Below are 17738 nucleotides of genomic sequence, written 5' to 3'. Positions count from 1 at the left end.
AGGAATACTTGGTATCAACCTCTTGTCTCTAGTCTCTACATGTGGTTTGTATACGCTTGGCCAAGGGAGTGGCACTATTAGGAGGTGTGGCCTTGGGGTGGGTGTGGCCTTGGAGTGGGTGTGGCCTTGGAGTGGGTGTGGCCTTGGAGTGGGTGTGGCCTTGTTGCAGTAGTGTGTCACTGTGGGCATGGTTTCTAAGTCTCTCATCCTAGCTGCCTGGAAGCCAGTCTTCCCTTAGCAGCCTTCAGATGAAAATGTAGAACTCTCAGCTCCTCCTGCACCATGCCTGCCTGGATGCTGCCATGCTCCCACCTTGATGCTAATGGACTGAACCTCTGAACCTGCAAGCCAGCCCCAATTAAATGTTGTTCTTATAAGAGTCGCCTTGGTCATGGTGTCTGTTCACAGCAATGGAAACCCAAAGTAAGACAACATGCATCCTCCCAAGGGCTTGGGGACTTATACCTACATCTCGTTTATGCAGCACACAGCTCTTTCATAGAAGACCCTTAACGGGAATAGTTCAGTCCAACATGTCTTCTCGTCCTTGGAAGCAAACGCTCCGTATGTTCTGCTTGTGTCTGAGAAGTGCATCAGCCAGCTTTGGGTCACTCTAGCAAAAGACCAGACACAAGCTTTTTAAAAGGTAAATAGAGGGGACTCAGGTCTCAGCTTTTGACATTTACAGTCTAGGATTGGGCCATGGTGGTAGCTCCTGACTCGGCTGATTGAAGTGGGGATTGGTACATGGCAGCTGGAATTTATGCAGGGCCACATGGTCCCCTGGCGAAGTGGAGCAGAGAGCAAGAACAGGCAGCATGACGCAATCCTTTCAAGGGCACGCACCTCATGTCTTAGCTAGGGTTTTACTGCTGTGAGCAGACACCATGACCAAGGCAACTCTTATAAGGACAACATTTCATTGGGGCTGGCTTACAGGTCAGAGGTTCAGTCCATTACCATCAAGGTGGGAACATGGCAGCATCCAGGCAGGCATGGTGCAGGAGGAGCTGAGAGTTCTGCATCTTCGTCTGCAAGCAGTAGAAAGAGACTGTGTGCCATGCTGTGTTGGTGGATCTTTTCTTTTCTTGACTATTTTATTGGGTTCTTACCTCTCTCGCCCTTCCAACCTTTATTGCCCCCCCCAATCCCTTCCACACCCCATCTCTCCCCACCCCCATCTAGGTGGTAGACAAAGAAGGTTAAACGGGAAAGGGGCCATCGCTCTCCTTAGGCTTCTTCTTGCTGATTTTTGTTGTTGGGATCCTTGGAGCAAGTCCAGTCTTCGTAGTCAGAGCATCTCCAACTTCTCTCTTTGCTTATGGCCACTTGACAACCCGGAACAGTAGTAGCCAGGGGCAGCAGGGGAAGAAGCAGCCAACTCTTCTTTCAGAGCCCCTCCAGGCCCTCTTGGAGCTCTGACATTTATTCCCTCTCCAGATTCCCCAGAATTCCAACCAGGAACTGTCTGCCGTAGGCAAAAGTCACGCCCCTCAAACGGAAACAGCTCCCTATTCCCACACCTTGGATTAAAATGAAAACTTACTCACATCATGTAATTTTGGGTTTTAAAGAAACCAAAAATTTCACAATACTGGACAGAGCTTGAGCAAAAGAGACCTCAAAGCCCGGCCCTACAGTGACACACTTCCTCCAACAAGGCCACACTTCTGATAGTACCACTCCTTACGGGGCAAACATTCAAAAGCATTGGGTCTATGGGGGTCATAGCTATTCAAAGCACCACCTAATGATTCTGGAACTTCCTGCAGGCCCCACCTCTTACAGGACCAAAGCTCCTTCCAGGACTGTCCATGGTAATAAGCTTCCCACAGCAGAAGCTGCTAGAAGATTCCACTGGGAAACCAGAGGCAGCAGCCACTGCATGTGGGGTCCTGCTTTGTGCTGTGTTGTAGACAGTAGACTTTAAAGAAACTTGTCCCCAAAGCCTCACGTCTTGAGGAAGTATTGTTCCCCTGACATTAAGGACAGGGCATCTCATGAAAGGTTGTGAAGTCCTAATAGCAGGTAAAGTTTGCGATTCTAGGATTACCGCCATTTTCAATGTCGGTTTTCTTGAGACATCATAGTGCCATTTCCCGGTCAGTATCCACCATCTTACGATCAGTTTGTTTAGTTTGTGAGTCCAGTGCACACCGTCTCATTTCTGCTGTCATTTCTTCTCATCACACCTGTGGTCCCTGAAGTAATGGGATTCTCCAGTCTAAGATCTCCATCCAAAGAAAGAAGTGTGTGTGTGTGTGTGTGTGTGTGTGTGAGAGAGAGAGAGAGAGAGAGACAGTGTGAGACACAGAGAGACATAGAGAAACAGAGACACAGAGACACAGAGAGACAGAGACAGAGAAAGACAGACCAAAAGACAGAAAGACACACAGAGAAGAGACAGCCAGAGACACAGAGAGACACTGAGAGATACACAGAAAGTGATACTCAGAGAGACAGAGACAAAGACAGAGAGACAAAGAGAGACGGACAGACACACAGAGAAGAGACAGCCAGAGACACAGAGAGACACTGAGAGATATACAGAGAGTGATACTCAGAGAGACAGAGACAAAGTCAGAGAGACAAAGAGAGACAGACAGACTGAGACAGACATAGAGACCCATTGCTAAGCCTGGAGAGAACTGAAAGCACCCTTAAAGGGGCAGCTTGGACCGGCTTGCTGGATGGTCACGCTTCTCTTCAAATCCACAAGGACTGGGCCCATGGAAAGGTAGACTCATGTCTCTCTTGATCAGACAGCGTGTTTAGCACCCAGTGTCCAAGGCTGTGAACCCTTGCTTGATGCCTTGTTTTGTTCGACTCTTGGAGAGAGCTTAATGTTCTGCAAGCAAATCGAAGGCCAGAAGGCCAGCACATTAAAATATGCTTAGAAATGTCTAAGAAAATGCCTGGTTTGAGACCATCATCCCTGAACCTTATTTTATCTTATTTTGGTTTTTTTTGGAATAATGATAAGGGAAAAAGAAAAAAACACTGAAAATACAAACATGCCAAACACCCAAGTGCCCTCATCTAAAACCACCCTTGAGAGTCACGCTAATGCAGGGACGCTGCTTAACGAGTCTGCATTTTGCCAGCGCTAATGGCTATGCTCGGTAGTTTATTTTTTCAGTAGAACGAGCTGTTCAAGGCCTTGCCCAAGGCCAGGTTTTCCCAGCCTCAGTCCAGCTGCAGCACACGAGACGGTGTGGGCGAAGAGAGATGTCCACTGAAGAGGTCTGTTGCCTCGATGCACGCTTTGCAAAGTTCTGACCCACTCTCCGGGAAGTGGAGGTTTGATCGGACGCTCCACTCTGCTTTCCTGGACTGGCGTGGGAAGCTGTTGTGGACAGCTGTCTCCTCGGCACGCATGGCATGGCCGTTGTCCTCTGGAACTATTAGCAGATGTGGTTAATAGCCAGAGGCCCTCATGAGGTCGGGCTCATTAGCTTTCCAGCAAAAGGGGCCGGGACGAGGGGCTCACCAGGCTTTTGACCCTTTCCAGAAGATATAAGCAGGTAATGGTTGCTTGAGGGTAGGGGCTCATGAGACCCTGCTCTTCCATAAGGATTTATCACTAGGGAAAATTTGTCACTGGGGAGGGGCTCATTAACCTCGATTCAAGTTTCTATAGATAGTTTAATGATTGCTCTGCAAAGGGACTCATAAACCCCCCCAGAATTTGTAATTGGCTAATGGATTACTAAAGGAGTGGTTCACCAAGTCCCTGTCAAAGTTACTATTGCTACAATGAAACTATTGTTACAGTGTGACAGAAAACAACACAGGGAGGAAAGGGTTGATTTCACTCACAGATCCACGTTACAGTTTTTATCAAAGGAAGTCAGGACAGGAACTCAAGCAGGGCAGGAACCCGGAGGCAGGAGCTGATGCAGAGGCCATGGAGGGGTGCTGCTTACTGGCTGGCTTCCCCTGGCTTGCTCAGTTTGGGTTCTTTTTTTTTTTTAATTTTTATTTATTTTATGTATGAGTACACTGTAGCTGTCTTCAGACACACCAGAAGAGGGCATCAGATCCCAGTACAGATGGTTATGAACCATGTGATTGCTGGGAATTGAACTCAGGACCTCCGGAAAAGCAGCCAGTGCTCTTAACCGCTGAGCCATCTCTCCAGCTCCTTGGGTTCTTATAGAATCCAGGACCACCAGACCAGGGATGGCACCGCCTACCATGGGCTGAGCCCTTCTGAATTGGTTATTAATTGAAAAAAAATGTCTTACAGCTGGATCTCATGGAGGCATTTCCTCAGCAGAGGCGCCTTCCTCTCTGAGGACTCTAGCTCATGTCAGGTTGACACCCAAAAACCAATACAGCCCTCATGTGCTTATATTTTTGAATGTTCAAGCCTCCATTTGTGGAACTATTTGAGAAGGATTGGGAAGTGTGGCCTTGTTGGAGGGGGTGTGTCACTGGGGAATGGGCTTTGAGGTTTGAAAAGCCCATGTCAGGCCTAGTCTGCTTACCACTCCCTTTGTTGCAACAGTTGATCAGATGTCAGCTTTTTCAGCCTCTGCTTCACATCCGCCTGCCACCATCCTCTCTGTCATGATGATAATGGATTGTCTTGGTTAGGGTTTTACTGCTCTGAAGAGACACCATGACCAAAGCAACTCTTACAAGGACAACATTTCATTGGGGCTGGCTTACAGGTTCAGGGGTTCAGTCCATTATCATCAAGGTGGGAGCATGGCAGCATCCAGGTAGGCATAGTGCAGGAGGAGCTGAGAGTTCTACATCTTCATCTGAAGGCTGCTAGTGGAAGACTGGCTTCCAGGCAGCCAGGATGAGGGTCTTAAAGCCCACATCCATAGTGACTCCAACAAGGCCACACCTCCTAATAGTTCCACTCCCTGGGCTGTGCATATGTAAACCATCACATGGATTAACTCTCCAAAAACTGTATGCAAGTCCTCAATTAAATGCCTCCTTTTATAAGTTGTCCTGGTCACGGTGTATCTTCACAGCCACAGAACTGTAACTTTTATAAAGGAAAACATTTAATTGTGATTGGCTTACAGTTTCAGGGGTTCAGTCCATTATCATCATGGCAGGAAGCATGGCAGCGTACTGCGGGAGCAGAGGGTTCTACACCTTGATCAGAGGATGGCCAGAGGGAGATTGTCTTCTGGGGGCAGCAAGGGGTAGACTTGATTCCACACTGGGTAGAGCCTGAGCACAGAAGACCCCAAAGTTCCATCTACACGGTGATTCACTTCCTCCAACAAGGCCACACCTCCTCCAATAAGGCCACACCTCCTCCAATAAGGCCACACCTCCTCCAACAAGGCCACACCTCCTCCAACAAGGCCACACCTCCTCCAACAAGGCCACACCTACTCCAACAAGGCCACACCTACTCCAACAAGGCCACACCTACTCCAAGGCCACACCTCCTCCAATAAGGCCACACCTCCTCCAACAGGGCCACACCTCCTCCAATAAGGCCACACCTCCTCCAATAAGGCTATACTTCCTAATAGCGACATTACCCATGGCCAAGCATTCAAACACATAAGTCTATGGGGCCAAGCCCATTCAAACAGATAGTCACCCTGTATTTGACAGAGAGAACCCTTCATGAAAGGAACACTTTATTGTGGGTCATGGTTTTATTAGCATTTTTCCACCTACTGTCTCTCAGTCCCATGAACTTAGGACATAGTGGCAGCGGGACCTTAACAGCAGTGAATGCTAAAGGTAGAGGCTGGTCTGCATTTCTTAGCAGACAGGCGCACAGGAGACGTAACCAGGTAGTGGTCAGGAATAATACACTCTCAGGACTCCCAGTGACTTATCTCTGTCAGCTAAATTCAACCTCCCATGTCGCCCACAACAGGGCTACCGGCTGGACATCGAGTCCTCAACGCAGAGAGTCCACGAGGAACATTTCATACCCGCTCTGTAATACAGCGAGAATGATGTTCCAAGAACCTGTGAGGGCAAGAGGCAGGAAGCTGTGCGTTCCTGGAAAGAGGCAGTTAGATTGGGAGTAGTTCTTTGTCAAAATACCCAAGGGAGCTTATTCTTGCCTCCTACTCCATTCCCTCTCAGATGTTCACTGAAGACATTTTCTTACAATTCTCTCCCCACTTCAGAGCCCCCTGTGCCTTTCCATTGTCGTATGGGACAGAGACAGAAAACAGCTATGGAATCCTCATACAATCCATCCGTCTTATCCTTGACTACCGCCGGGCCAGCTGTTAGTGTCGTGAAGTGTAGCTGCGCTCACAGGGGCTGTGCGTGATCATTGAAAGGGGGCGGCGCCAACCCCAGATCTGGGCTGGGGAGATTAGGTCTGAAGTATGGGCTCCATAGCTTGGCCAAGTAACACGGCACGGTCCCGTTTCATTTTGAATTAAGCACTGAATTGACATTATGGTCTCCATTAATGAAAACGACTTTAAGTAATACAGTTTTCCTCAACTTAATAAGAAACTATATGACTTCAGTTATGTAAGGCCTGTAAAGTTACAAGCTGTGTTTGTTACTCGTTTAGTAGGTGAGAGAACATGTCTACTGTCATGGGAACAGTCTTAAAAATGTATAAATGCCAGTTTGTATATTTCAAAGCCTTAAAAATGTATAAATGCCAGTTTGTATATTTCAAAGTCTTTTTGAATTCACCTTTTGCATAAATGGCCATCTTCCTAGCTTAGGTAGGTCTCTCTCTCCTCTCCTCTCCCTCTCCTCTCCTCTCCTCTCCTCTCCTCCCCTCTCCTCTCCCTCCCCCCCCCTCCTCTCCTCTCCTCTCCTCTCTCTCTCTCTCTCTTTCCCTCTCTCTCTCCCTCCCCCCTCCCCTCCCCCTCCCCCTCCCCCCCCCTCTCATTTTTTCTCACATCAGAGAATGGAGAAATTAAAGCCCATTCCTAGATTTTAAATGACGTAATGTAGGTACTAAGAAGTGCCCTGCTTACTTGAGGAAGTTAGTAAATGACGTTCACACTGGATTTAGAAAATAAGTGTGTAGCCGGGCAGTGGTGGTGCATGCCTTTAATACCGCACCAGGGAGGCAGAGGCGGATGGATCTCTGAGTTCAAGGCCAGCCTGGTTTACAGAGTGAGTTCCAGTACGGCCAGGGCTATATAGTGAAACCTTGTCTCAAACAGACAGGCAGACAGATAGACAGACAAAAAGGAAGTAGGTATGCACACATCCCCTATATATTTGTCTTCCCCTAGAAATTTATTTCGTAAATGGACAAGAGCTGGAGGCCATTTACACAGAAAAGGGGCTTATGTGGTCCTACCTCACCGTCGTGTATACCGTGACAACGAGGAACAGTGAGGGAACAATGAGGGAATCAGTTATTTTAAAGATACGACTAAAAAAATTTATTCTCTAAGCTATTTTAAAAAAAAGAATCAGTTCTTTTTTTTTTTAATAGCAAAGTCACATTTTCATCATCTTTCTTCCTGTGTGTGTGCATAAGTGCCGGGTTTGAGGTGTCATGTGTGTGAGGTCAGAGGTCAACCTCAGTTGTCCGACTTCGTCTTCCTCCTTGTTTGAGGCAGGGTCTCTTGTTTTGTGTACACCAGGCTAGCAACCCCCATGCTTCCTTGGATGTTCCTGTGTCTGCCTCCCATCTTGTCATAGGTACCTTAGATTAAAGACACATGTCACCGTGCTGGCTTTCTGTGGGGTCTCTAGGGATGCAAAGCCAGGTTCTCAGGCTCTCAGGTTCTCAGTCCATCACACCAGTGAGGCTAGACTCGAGGCACACAAGGGGTGAAATGAAAAGCTAATGAAGATATAAGATATAAGATCTCCACCTGGCTGGATGTCAGGAAGACAGACAGGAGAGAGAGCAGTTGGAGGGCTGAGACAGGTTCGGGCCAGCCTAGCAGGCTCTACATAGCAAGACTGGATTTCAGTACCACAACAACAACAAAACAAAAAAAAAAAAAAAAAAAAGGTATCTACAATATTGTATATATTCTGATGCTCGCATAGAAATGTGAAACAAGTGCTGTACAAAATAATCTTTCTTTTTTTTTTTTTTTCTTCTTTTTTTCAGAGCTGGGGACTGAACCCAGGGCCAAGCGCTCTACCACTGAGCTAAATCCCCAACCCCAATAATCTCTTTTTTGTTGGAATCTCTTAGCACCAGTTTCAAATCGCCGAGGGCCTTTTTATCAAACATCTTCACTGAGCGTTTTCTCCTGTTGTTACCTCTAGTTGTTTGAAAGGCACTGAGAGATTCTAGTCACATTTTAATACCCTTGTGAGGTTGCAGAGTCGATCACCGTGTTACCGACGAGGGAGCTGAGGCCTAGGTAGTTCATGTAAGTTGGTCTAAGGTCACATGCTTAGCTAGTAGCAAGCAGTGCTCTTTTTGCTTGAGAAGCATCATGTTTGAGAAACTTTTGCCAATATTCTGAATAACCATAGACCTTTCTGGAAGCAGTTACTGAGTCTGGAGAGCCTGGAATACAAATAAAACTTTTCCAAGTTGAGGGTCTTCTTGGCCTGAATCTGCAGCCTTGGAAGGGTAAAGACATTGTCTTGATTCTCTTTGTTTATCCTTGTCCCTTAGCCTTCTCCCTCTCCATCCTACATTTTTTTTTCCTTTTTTTTCTTTATTAGCTTGAGTATTTCTTATTTACATTTCAAATGTTATTCCCTTTCCCGGTTTCCGGGGCAACATCCCCCTAACCCCTACCCCTCCCCTTTTATATGGATGTTCCCCTCCCCATCCTCCCCCCATTGCCGCCCTCCTCCCCTAACAATCACGTTCACTAGGGGTTCAGTCTTGGCAGGACCCAGGGCTTCCCCTTCCACTGGTGCTCTTACTAGGATATTCATTGCTACCTATGAGGTCAGAGTCCAGGGTCAGTCCATGTATAGTCTTTGGGTAGTGACTTAGTCCCTGGAAGCTCTGGTTGGTTGGCATTGTTGTTCATCCGTCCTACATTTTTAAAATTTAATTTAATTTCTATCCACTTTATATCCTGCTCATTGCCCCATCCCGGTCACCCCCTCTGACAATTCTTTCCCCATCTCCCCTCTTCTTTTTCCCTGAGCATGCGCTCCCTCTCCCCTCCCACCCGGCCACCTCAAGTCTCTGCGAAGCCAGACAAGGCAGCCCAGCTAGTAGAACATATCCCACGTACAGGCAACAGCTTTTGGGGCAGCCCCTGCTCCAGTTGTTTGGGACCCACATGGAGGCCAAGCTGCACATCTGCTACATGTGTGCTACATAGCCTGCTCATGCTCTTTGGGTGTGGTTCAGACTCTGAGTGCCCCAAGGGTCCAGGTTAGTTGACCCTGTTGGTCTTCCTGTGGAGGTCCCATCCCCTTTGGGGCTCTCAGTCCTTCCTCCTATTCTCCCATAAGAGTCCCCAAGCTCCATCCACCGTTTGGCTGTGGGCGTCTGCATCCGTCTGAGTCAATTGCTATGTGGAGCTTCCTAGAGGTCTCTCCTACCTCTTGTAGGATGACATTCATACAGTTTTCCTGCTAGAAGACTCTGGTGACTATGTGGTCATGCTAGGTTATTCTAATATTTTGGAAAAGTGACTTGGCCTAGATGGCTCTAACCCATCCCCCTGGAAGAGTCTGGGTCTTGACAATGATCTACACCACAGAGACAGACGCAACATCACCCCCACATCCCAGATAATTTAACTCTATTTATTGGTCATTTTGATTCACCGAATCGCTCGTGGATTCTCATCTTAGTATCTCATTCGGTGGGTGCGGAGGGACCGTTTCATTCTGAGAGGAATTTGCCGTAGGCTTGCCACAGCTTAAAAGATTACAGGAGTTCAATTGTAGGTCTTGTATCTTCCGTTCCTGTCCCCCATTCATTCCCTCTCTCTCTCTCCCCCCTCCCTCTCCCTGTCCCTATCTCCTTCTCTCCCTCTCCCCCTCTCCCTCTCTCCCTTTCCTCCTCCCGTCCCCCACCCCGTGTGTGTGTGTGTGTGTGTGTGTGTGTGTGTGTGTGTGTGTGTGTGTGTGTGTATGTATGTATTGAAGCAGGGTTAGTCGTAGTATGAATGTGTTTGTGCTGTCCAGTGCAGCTCAGCCCTCAGGAGGGTTTTTATATCAGTGGTGACAGCATTGTGGGCACTTGGGAGTTGGGGTCTGTGTGAATTCTGGGTAAGCCGGCGGCCATAGTTACATAGGCGGCAGTGGCGAGAGATCAGGCAGACATGGGACGAATATGCCTTAGGGTTCAGATTAGCTTCAAGTTATTCCTTCATACGGAAAGGACATCTCTGACACAGGAAACTTGGGGAATCCGTATGGACCCCCAAATGTAGCAAAAATGACATCTTCACAGATAATTGCTACTGAGATGTTATTGAGCTCCTCCCCACTGTTTACGTCTGTGAGTACGCGTACATGTGTTTTCCATGAGAATGAATATCTTTTAAGTGTGGCTATATTAAATATATAGCTATATTTATGAGGTATTCTATAATGTCCTTTCAAAAAACTCTTTTATTGGGCTTAAAGAAAGCTCAGCAGTTAAGAGCACTTGTTGCTTTTTCAGAGGCTCTGGGCTTGGTTCCTAGCATACACACGGCGATTCACAACCATCTGTACATCTAGTCCTGGGCCTCCAATACCTCTTCTGGCCTCTCTCTGGGTACCCAGCATGCACAGGATGCATATATATGTAGTCAAAGACTCATAAACTACAGGTATCTCTAAAAAGCACGTTTTAGCTTTTTAACACTCCATGCCTCTGTGTAAGTGTGCACACTGGAGTGCAGCTGCCTATGGAACCTAGAATGGTAGGATCCCTCCAGGCCTGGAGTGACAGACAGTTGTGAGCTGCCAGCATGGGTGCTGGGAACTGAGTTCATGCCCTCTGCAAGAAGAGTACAGACTCTTTTAACTGTTGAGTTATCTCTCTAGTACCCACTATATAATTTTTAATGCCTAAAAAAATTCTTACATTTTTGGCTAACTTATATTTTTGGAAGTGGCATCCTCCCTTTTCTATAATCTCAGACCATCAGGTATGTGGGAGAAAAATGCCTATTAAATTTGGTCATTGAGGGCTGGAGAGATGGCTCAGTGGTTAAGAGCACTGACTGCTCTTCCAGAGGTCCTGAGTTCAAATCCCAGCAACCACATGGTAGCTCACAACCATCTGTAATGGGATCTGATGCCCTCTTCTGGTGTGTCTGCAGACAGCTACAGTGTACTTACATATAGTAAATAAATAAATCTTAAAAAAAAAAATTTGGTCATTGAGCTGTCTCCTTTCCTACATGCAAGTCAGGAGGGTGAGTAGTACCTGTAGCTGTCTCTTGCCCTGAACGAGCCCAGCCAGACGCAGTACTGTAGAAATGACCGCTTCGGACAGCTCATCTGTAGGATGACTCTCTTTGTCTTGTAGGAGACAGAGCATGTGGTACCCAGCCAGTCAGAGTGCCACGGGAGAGCGGGAACCCCGGCTCATGAGAGTCCACAGAGCAACATCTTCAGGTGCCAGGAAACAGTGCGACTTCAACCAAGGTGAGTGAGTCTGTTCAGAAACTACACTGCACCTCTGGTTTGCTCACTAGACGTGCTGATGCCACCTTCATGGGAGTCAAGGATTCCTGACCCGGCTGGCTTTCCTCACAGTCGAGGAAGCTACTTAAAGGGGCCTTGAATGGCAGCCCGTTGCATTAAAGAGAGACACACAGGGTCTTCCTCACTTTCTGTTCGAAGATCGCAAGTCCTGAGATTCAGGGAGGGGAGGGTGGTAGATCTGTCTGTGGAGGAGAATTTGTGTAGCCCCTCTGTTTTATGGCCTTGAAAATTCAGTATTCATTTGTGGTCTCTGACGATCCTGACAAGCAACGGTGGTGTTCGAATCCACACCTTGCCGGTTGCTTTTACCTGAGATCTCACTAAGTCTCTATGAGCTCAGAAGGCATCGCTCATGAGGTCAATTGCATGGAGGACGTGAGCCTGAGAGACATTAAGTCCCCTTTGCCTAGTCCTGAACAAATAAAAAAAAAAAAAAAAAAGAGTTGAGCAGAGTGGGCACCTCCAGCGCGTGCTCTTGGCAGGACAGGGGCAGTGTCTGTGCTGACCTAAGTGTTGTTGAGTGACCTCAGTCCAGAAGCAGCCCAGGGCTGGCTTCAGCCCCACTAGACCTCTTTGGAGATAGCTCTGAATCTAGAGCCAGGATATGGGTAGAAGGCTGCCCACAGGAGGTTGGCATGGCCCTCTGACAGGAGCTTGGCATGGTAGCTGCCTACGGAAAAGTCTCTTCTGGAAATAAACAGAAGAAAGAAGTCAATGGCTCGTTCTGTGAGCTGTCTTGTAGGACCCTGTACTTGGATAACTGGAGTCCTCACTCAGGGGACGGAGAATGCTCTGCCTCTGAGGGTGACCTTTAGAATTTTGTTTTTGACGGCAGTGCAGTCTGAGTCACAGAGGGAACACAGCCTGTGCTACGTAAGGGTGCTTCAGAATGCCCAACAGACTAAATTTGGGAGCATAAAACCCCAAAAGGGATGGTCCACTCTTTGAAGTGGAGTCACGGGCTGCCATTTGACTCTACTGTGGTTGCAATGGGAAATTTCTCCCGAAAGTTTATGTGTTTGAACCCTTGTTACCTCTAGGAAAGTGGGTCACTAAGGGGAGGTCTCAGAACTTTAGAGCCTGTACTCTACTCTCTGTCTTCTCTGTGCTTTCTCACTGTGGATGTAACACGACTGCCACTCTCAAGTTTTTGTCACCATGCCTTGCCCACCATGATGACCTTTGTCCCTCAAACAACGACCCAAAGTAAGTCTTCCTGCTCCACATTGCTTCTTGTGCCCTCCTTCCGGTCACTGCCTACTTTATGTTGTTGCTTGACCTCTAGAACTCACAGTTGGACGCCATGTTATTTCCTCACCAATGAGGAATCTGTGAGGCCTTATTCCAACAGACCTCTTTTCATCTGGGCTTGACTCTGTCGTGCAGTGACCAGCTCGCCCGTCCTCCCGCCCCAACAGCCTGACGAAGGCTGTTCTCAGCCAGAATAAGGTCAGCCTGTTCCCATGCATATTTCAAAACAGCGTGAAGCAAACAAAACCAACCAATCTCAAAGCTAAACCATGCACGCTTGCGTCCGGAAAGTGTGTGGTGTGGTCCTTCGGGTGTGGGCGTTTCTCAGAGGCTGACGGGGAAATGGTATCAGCCAGCTGAGCTCCTCCAGTTCAACAAACTGAAAACCGTTTTATGTCGCTTGTATGGTTCGGATGCTAACTGGGAATTGTACTGTGGTCAGAAAAATGAGTGAGAGTCTGTGGTGACCTTGAGTGACCAGCTGAGAAAAAGTATGGACCTAGATGATTCCATGAGGAACTGTGTAGAGCAGGAGACCTTAATTATTGGTGGTGATGAGTTGTGCTTTAATCTGACCCTCAAAGGTGATGGTTGACAAACCACGATATACCCCTATGTATATGTATATAAGACTTTGGAATGTTCCCAGACTGTTAACTGTGAGGAAACCCAGGTGTCAAGTCACCAGTAAGCTGGCCTTACTCAGTGAGCCTGCTGCGGTCCTCAGCAGCTTCCGCTTCCTCTCCGTGTCACAACCCTGCCTAGATCCCTTTCATCCATTCTCCTAGCCTCTGTGCCTGACTTTCTCCTTTCCACAGGATCTAGCTTTCTGAGCTCACAGCATTCCAGAATATTCTGTGCGCTGTTGCTGCTGTCCGCAATCACAGGGTCTCGTGCTAAGTCGCAGGTCATGAATGATGTCATGCCAGTTAAGACTAGTCCTGTTGGGTTTCCTAGCTAGATTAGGCCGGCAACCTTCAACGATGGAGTCATTGACCGCAACTGTGGTGGCATCACCCAGGGACAGTCGCCGGGAACTTTTAAAAACCTCAAAATATTAAGGGATCATGTAATGGGATGACCAGGGGAGATGAGATCTCTGGGTAAACATATCTTTGAGTCAGGCAGCTTACCTTCCTCATAACAGTCCCTGTTGTGTCAGCCCAGCCCAGCCCATAGCTAGGCTCAGGCATTTGTGGGTCACCATCATCTTCTTCCTCTTCTTCCTTCTTCTCTTTCTCCTCCTCTTCTTCACCTTTAAAAGGCTATTTTTATTTTTAAAAGATCACCAACTTCTTGGTTAGTATACAGAAATAACTAAACGGTTTTCATCGTGGCATTGTTACTCACACATCCCACTGTAATGACTTGGTCACATTTTTCTCCTCTAAATTCCACCCCTGCCAGACCCCAGCGTGCCTTCCTCACCGTAACAGGCCTCCTCTGGCTTTGTGTGTATGTGTGTGTTGACATCTTGATCCCACATCAAGAGAAGATGTGATCGCTTGTCTTCCTTCCTTCCATGTCTTAGCACTCGAGGGAAAGGGGACCTTACCACACTAGGTCCTGCACCGCGGTGCCCCAAGATATCTGCTAGACATCTTGGCGGAAACAAATCCCAACTCCTCGGCGGCCCAGTGTCTCTTGCTGCCGCACACTTTGCTACACTCAAACCCTCACATAAAAGAACACACAACACAATAATCTTTGACCCAATTGATAAGATATAATTGTCCACCTAAACATACAAAGCCCAGTACCATCCATCCCTTAGGAACATTGATAACAACCTGTAAATACACAGAGCGGAATCTTAAAGTCAGCCTCCATTGTCCTGCCACAGCTTCTCCCTCTTTCTCCCTTCTCTCTTCCTTTCCATTCCAGTCTCCTCCTCTTCCTTCAAACTTCTCTCCCACCCATCCTTCCTTCTCCTCCAATGACAGGCCTCCTTTTATCCTGTATCTACCCCCCCTCCCACCTGTACTTTACAAATTCTATGGGGAGACGTTTCTGGCAAAGTCACCTGATTCCTGAGTATGGGTCTAGGCAGCTGTCCTTGGGGCAGTGGAATTAGCATCAAAATACAGATAACTCCAGGGCAAACCACAACAATTTCCTTTGTTGGGTGGCAGCTTAATATCATGTGATTCCATAATTCGATCAAAATCGCAAGTTATCAGAGTCCTTTTCAGAAAGTCCTCAGGTATCTTGAAACGTTTTCCTGGATAGTTTCAGAGTTGCAGGTCTTACGTTAAGGTCTTTAATTTTGATTTCCAGTCTGTCCAGCACCACCCACTGAAGAGGCAGTCTTTTCTCCAATGTATGTTCTGACAGTGTTCTTGAGAAGTAGGAAGCCATAGACGAATAGGTTTAGTTCTACACCTTTTATCCTTGTCATCTGTGTGTCTAATTTGTTTTTCGTGCTAAGTCCTGTTTGTTGTGATTGTGAACCAGGGCTCTGCAGGGTACTCTAATTTGATCTTGGCTGTTGTGCTAGTAGGTAGAATTCTGACAGAGATGTATGTAGACATATATAGTAACAGGATATGCCAGACTCTGGTCTGGATCAAAAATGCCTGGAAAAGTCGGAATGGAAACTCAACAGGGGAAGCTGCGACTTTCTTGAGGGGGGAGGAGGTGAGACAGCATTAAAGTAATAAGTGTCAAAGATCATTCTGTGACAAGGGCCTCTAAGGGGCCGCTCATGTTAGGGGTAATTGTGAAGGGTAATTGTGAAGGGACTGCATCAGCCCTTGTGGATGTGGGAGTCCTGGAGTTGCTAGAGACCACAGAGTAGATGCTGGCTATACCTGCAGCACGGTGCTTGTATTTGAGGCTAAAATTCGGACATATCTTTTTGTCTTTCTGTCAGTGTGACAAGTGATCACCAACTATGGCCTAAAATGACACTCTTAGGTTTCTTAGGTCAAGGTAGGAGAAGCATGGCGTCCTGCCTGAATGCACTCAATGGAGGGGCACGGTCGTATGGCGGGTACCGGCAAAGACTGAGGTTAAGGACATCTCGGTGGTTTATTCTGCCTGCTTTTATGTTTATCTTTTTGGGAACAATTCCTAAAACGTTTGTTAGGGGGAACTCAATTAAAAGTTTTGAAGCTGTTGTCTCGAGCTCTTCTTCTTGTCTCTCTCATGGCTATCTAGAACGTTCTCTTGGCTACTTCACTCCACTTGGCCCCTCTGTCCGTCTGTCCTTCCTGTCCCCCATCCTATACCCCTCAGCAGAACAGCGGGCCAAATACAGTGTGAGATCCTATATAGATGCGTGGTGAGGAGACACATTCGGCTCCCACAATGTTGTAAACAATTATGAGCCCGTATTGAAAAATCTAGACTTTTCAGCTTTTGTTAGAAAACTTCCAAGAGTGGGGCTGCCGGGGCGTGCATACATTCCTTTGCACCAGGATATAGTGAGCAGGCAGAGTTCCTTTTCCCCTCTCCCTTCCCATTTACTTCGGTTGGCTACCTGGCGTTTGATTAAGGATGCCTACCTCAATCCTTCTCTTCCTAGCAACTGCCCATCCTGGGAGCTCCAGCTAATGCCTAATATAGTACATACAGGCCAGCAGAGTTTTCGAAACTCTTTTCTAGTTGACAGTTTACACGTTACCATGGTTTTCAGATGTTTGGCTGCTCTGGATGTCTGGTACTTAACGAGATCTATGCAAGTAGAGAATTGCTCCCCCCGCCCCCTTCTCCCCTCCCCCCGGAACTGGAAACTACAGTTGAGTGGCTTACTACAACTCCTGTTTTCTAGCTTGGAACCCACGGAGTCTGTGGCTTCCTTGGTTTCTCATTCCCGTGGGTACCAGGGCTAAGACAAGAACTATAAATCAGTTTAGAGCAGCTTCATGAATATGCATGAGTTTGACTGAGTTCTATTGCTAAAGCCTATGCTCGGCTTGTATGCCCTCAGCTATGAGAAAAAAGGGTTTTTTTAGGAATGTCAGAGAATACCAATGAAGGCGGGGATTTCTCCCCTCAGCTCAGTAAATTTACTTTGGAGAGTGATTAACTCACTTGTATTTAAAATACCGTATTAAAATTTATGACAGAATTAAGCCTCCAGTGTCCTTAAAGACCTCCTCTGTATCAACAGGAGCTGTTTCTCAGCAGCGTTGGTGTTAATTAGGCCGATGGTTACACTGGGAGCTCACTGGTTTCTTTATCTGCTGGTCTCCAGTTTTCAATGGGGCTGAGGATCCTGAGCAGACATAATGGCCTTTGATGGCTTTCCCTGTTTCTCTGTTTGCGATTCTTCAGATGAAAGGAAAGGCTGAAGGCTTTGTTGTTTTATGGAGAGAGGAAGTTTTCTTGGCAGCTACTTTCCCTCGGGGGAATAAAGCCTTTTATCTTTTGTTTTGAGACGTGTGTGTGTGTGTGTGTGTGTGTGTGTGTGTGTGTGTGTGTGTGTGTGTGTGTAGCTAGTTTTTTATTTTTTAGTTTTTTATTTTTAAAAATAGAAGTGAGCAGATTCCTAATGAGTTCCGCTTGAAGGAGAAAAGACCATTGAGGGGCGAGCAGACCGAGCTTTCTAGCAATACAAAGGATGCCATCCCCTTGCGCATGCGTGGACTGTTCCAGGGCAGGGGCTTTGCGCATTCCCATACGCTCTTCCTCATTACTGAGCTACCGAGGTTCTGTTCAGTGTTTCGTGAGAAGGGCAGGGATGAAGCAGAAATAGCAAATAGCTTACCTTGCTGGTATTGAGACCCCTGGTACATGCTTGGGTTATGAGTGGGTTCTCTAGTGTGTGTTTTGAACAGCAAGCCCCCATCCCACTCCCGTATAGACACGGGGCCAATCTGTGAGGTGAAAAGAACATTTGAATTAAGAAACTCAGGGTCTTACAGGTGACCTTGCTCATGCCTTGAAATTCTTGGTCCTTTTCATTCTGTTTCTTGGTTGATTGATAC

At 47.2% G+C, this 17738-nt stretch overlaps 1 protein-coding gene across 3 annotated transcripts in view; it reads left to right on the top strand.

The window, feature by feature from the left end:
• The window catches only part of Fam13c (family with sequence similarity 13 member C), a 113949-nt gene that overhangs the window by 29020 nt on the left and 67191 nt on the right, over nt 1-17738 (top strand). For all 3 annotated transcript variants that reach the window (XM_032889152.1, XM_032889151.1, XM_032889150.1), the window contains one exon: nt 11378-11496. In XM_032889152.1, coding sequence (XP_032745043.1) covers nt 11378-11496 — 119 coding nt within the window. The remainder of the gene's footprint in view (nt 1-11377; nt 11497-17738) is intronic.

This window comes from Rattus rattus, chromosome 18 (assembly GCF_011064425.1).
Source record: "Rattus rattus isolate New Zealand chromosome 18, Rrattus_CSIRO_v1, whole genome shotgun sequence".
NCBI lineage: Eukaryota > Metazoa > Chordata > Mammalia > Rodentia > Muridae > Rattus > Rattus rattus.
Note: the sequence above shows the minus strand (reverse complement) of the source record. Positions and strands in the feature narration are given on the sequence as shown.